The sequence below is a fragment of the Petaurus breviceps genome, unplaced genomic scaffold, assembly GCF_028583685.1.
Source record: "Petaurus breviceps papuanus isolate PSGF00001 unplaced genomic scaffold, PetGlider_PUasm1.0 90444, whole genome shotgun sequence".
In the NCBI taxonomy this organism is placed as follows: domain Eukaryota; kingdom Metazoa; phylum Chordata; class Mammalia; order Diprotodontia; family Petauridae; genus Petaurus; species Petaurus breviceps.
Window position 1 is genome coordinate 3,346,855 of NW_027187256.1, and position 3,405 is coordinate 3,350,259.

At 39.1% G+C, this 3,405-nt stretch overlaps 1 protein-coding gene across 1 annotated transcript; it reads right to left on the bottom strand.

Moving 5' to 3' along the window:
- Nucleotides 1–1,543: 1,543 nt before the first annotated feature.
- On the bottom strand, nt 1,544–2,566 carry LOC138177695 (olfactory receptor 51F2-like). The gene has a single exon (XM_069108906.1). The coding sequence runs from the start codon at nt 2,483–2,485 to the stop codon at nt 1,544–1,546; it is 942 nt and encodes a 313-aa protein (XP_068965007.1). The 5' UTR covers nt 2,486–2,566.
- Nucleotides 2,567–3,405: the final 839 nt, after the last annotated feature.

Below are 3,405 nucleotides of genomic sequence, written 5' to 3' on the forward strand. Positions count from 1 at the left end.
TTAATGAAAATACATATTTTAGAGACTTTTCCCCCCAAATTGCTTTACTAAATAAATGGACCCATATATTCTAGTTCTATACAACTGTCCATGAGTGGGCCTACCTTCCTGCAGTGCCTCCAACAACTGTAATTTTCTTTTTTGTGGGATTTTTGCCAATATGATAAGTATAAGTGAGAATTTCAGAAATGTTTTCATATGTATTTCTCTAATTATTAAGAATCTAAAACTTTCTCTTGTAAATCTACCAAATAACTTGAATTTCTTCCTTTGAGAACTAGATGTTCTTATCATTTGGCCATTTCTTGGGGAAGTTTAATGGATGTTGTAGGCACTTAATAAATGTTAGTTAAATTCTAATATTTACCAGCTGTGTGACCTTGGCTAGGAGAGTGAAGTATAGTAGACACAACACTGAACTTGGAATCAAGAGATGTGGAGTTAAATCTATGTGACCATGGGCAACTCATTTAACCTCAGGTCCATCATCTATAAAATATAGTTAATATTACTTATGCTGTATACTGTTAGGATGTTTGTGAGTAAACTCCTCTAAGTTTAAAAGTGTTATTTAAATATGAGATATTACTACCAAGCAAATGGGTAGATAGATGGATGGTTGGATAACCCTAGCAAAGTCTGACTGTTAGTAAGATCAATTCATACAATGTTTGACCAGTAGATTTGGCTTCAAAAGAAAGAAAAATAGAAAGTGTTGCTTAGAAAAAGAAAACCAGGATATTCTAAATCCATACTTTAGACTTTTAACCTAGTGTAATAACATAGTATAATAAAATAATATAATATAGCATGCTATGTAATAATAATAATAAAGATACAGTATAATGTACAGTTCAGAGTTCATAAATTTAGTGCTGTAAGGGAACACAGAGGTCATGTTGTTCCCTGTTGTTTCACAGATGTGGAAATTGAGGCCAAAAGATTAAATGATTTGCCCAAGGTCATACAGGGACAACATTCAAACCCTTCTTCATTTCCTACATTCTCCATTTCAGCTAATTATATAGCTTAGCTCCTTGAGTTCACCGAACACATCACAGTTCCTCACAATGATGAGAGTACCTTGAACATAACAGGTTATCAGGAGATACTTGTTGATTAGAATTTGGAAAGGGTTAGCTGTGACTTTTACAAAGTGGCATTTATGGAAAATGTTCATTTGCTAATATGAAGGAAGATTGTTAAATAAAAGTCTGGAAACAGGAAAGAGAAAGATATGAGCAATTTAAATTTTAGCAAATCATACACTATAACCACTTGCCTGTCCTGTATAGCTGAGATTGACTAAGAAATCGATTACTCTAGAAATGTCACATAGTCTTTGACAGGGTGAAGGGTGAAACCTATCCCACCAACTGAAACTGATTTTTTTTTCTATTCCCCATCTCACTTTGAAATGTTGCAGGTGTTCTGCTGTCACCCAAATCAATTTAAAAAGTTCATCTTAATTGACTGGACATTCGGCATATTTGAATATTTCCCATAAAGAGTAGAAATGAGTGGTTTGAAGCTTCAGTCAGATCTAGGACCCTTTTGGAAGTAGGACTTTGAGCACTGCTCTACGAATTTGCTTGGTCTTCACACTATAGATGATTGGATTCATCACTGGGGGTATGAGCAAGTAAGCATTAGCGATGAGTGTGTGCACATAAGGAGGAGCTTGCTTCCCAAACCGGTGGACAAAGGACAAACTGATGAGAGGGATGTAAAAGATAGCTACAGCTCCAATGTGGGAGATGCATGTGCTGAAAGCCTTGTGGCGCTCCTCTGGAGAGGCAATGCTGAGGACAGTTTTAATGATCAAGACATAGGAGAGGAGAATAAAGATGGAGTCCACCCCAGCAGTGCTGATCAAGGCAGCTAATCCTACTGCACTGTTGATTTTGGTATCCGTACATGAAAGCTTCATCACATCAGGGTGGAAGCAGTAAGAGTGATGAAGCACGTGGCTGCGGCAGTAGGACAAGCGTTTAAGAAGAAGGACCATTGGTGTAAGTATGATTGTCCCCCGTGTGACAATTGCCACTCCAATCTGGGCAATTCTGGATTCTGTTAAAATGGTGGCATATCGCAATGGGTTAGAGATGGCCACAAAGCGATCAAAGGCCATGGCCAAGAGTACTGAGGACTCTATGACAGTGAAGAGTTGAATGAAGAACATCTGGGCCAGGCAGGCATTAAAACTGATCTCTCTGGCATTGAACCAGAATATGCCCAGCATGGTGACCAGTGTAGAGATAGACAAGCCCAGGTCTGTGGTGGATAACATAGAGAGAAAATAGTACATAGGTTCATGGAGGCTTGGTTCAGTGATGATGACAAAGAGGATGATGCCATTCCCTGAAAGGGCAGATACATAAAGACAACAGAAAGGAATGGAGATCCAACTATGGAAAGCTTCCAGTCCAGGAACACCGGTGAGAAGGAAGGTGAGGGAAGAAGTAGTGTTAATAAAAGATAGCATATTGAGCAGAAGCGGCAAAATTCCCAGCTAAAATTCCAATCCTGAGGAAAAGAGAGAGAGAGACACTATTAACTGAACCCCTACAATGCAAGTATCCCCACATGGTGAGTTACTAAAAAAAATAGAAGACAAAGTGCTTGTCCTTGACCTGCTCCCAATGAAGTTCACAAAAAAGTACAGTGGGTGCTGTGCCCTGTAGAGAAGTAGCTGGCAACCATTCAGACAAACACCCAAAAGAAATGGAGGAGTTTTTTGGAAGAAATTGAAGTCTTTCTTTGAAAGAGTTCCTTATGTTGAAGGACAGTAGTACAAAAACACACTACCTACTGTACCAAAAGCTATGTTCTTCTTTCTCCACAAACCTGACAAAATATTCCACAACTTACAGAGAATATGCATCCATGACAAGACTCAAAACCAGGTCTTTCTGAATCCCAGGCTAGTTCTCTATCCACTATATATCACTACTTCTCATGGCTCTTCATGGGGATCATAAAACTTTCACTTCTCACCAAAACTGTCCTCCTAGATCTGTAATGGGAATGTGAATTTTTAAGATCTTCCCTGCCCCTAGGCTAAAGTGCACCTGGAGCCTGGGGTGGGAGGCTTGTTTTTCAGTGGATACTTTTTGATTGGCCAGTGGGTCAATAAGGTTGTTACATTCTCTGAGCCAGGAGAAGGCTATAAAAACCCTAATTTGAGGCTTTGTTTTGGGGCTCGCTTTGAGAAGTGTTCTGTGATTTCATCTGGATTCTGGGAAGCTTTGAAAAACCCAGATTTGAAACCCAGATGTTGATTTGGTATGGATGTAATGGTTGGACAATTTGGAAACTGTCTACTTGATCTGTTCCTCTGTCTTGATAATTCTGTCTGTATACTCTGAAGTTCGGGGTGCTGACCTTTTCCCCCTGAACTAAGTA

Excerpts from the sequence above, each read along its gene's own strand:
- LOC138177695 (XM_069108906.1), bottom strand. The coding sequence starts at position 2,485 with ATGCTATCTTTTATTAACACTACTTCTTCCCTCACCTTCCTTCTCACC.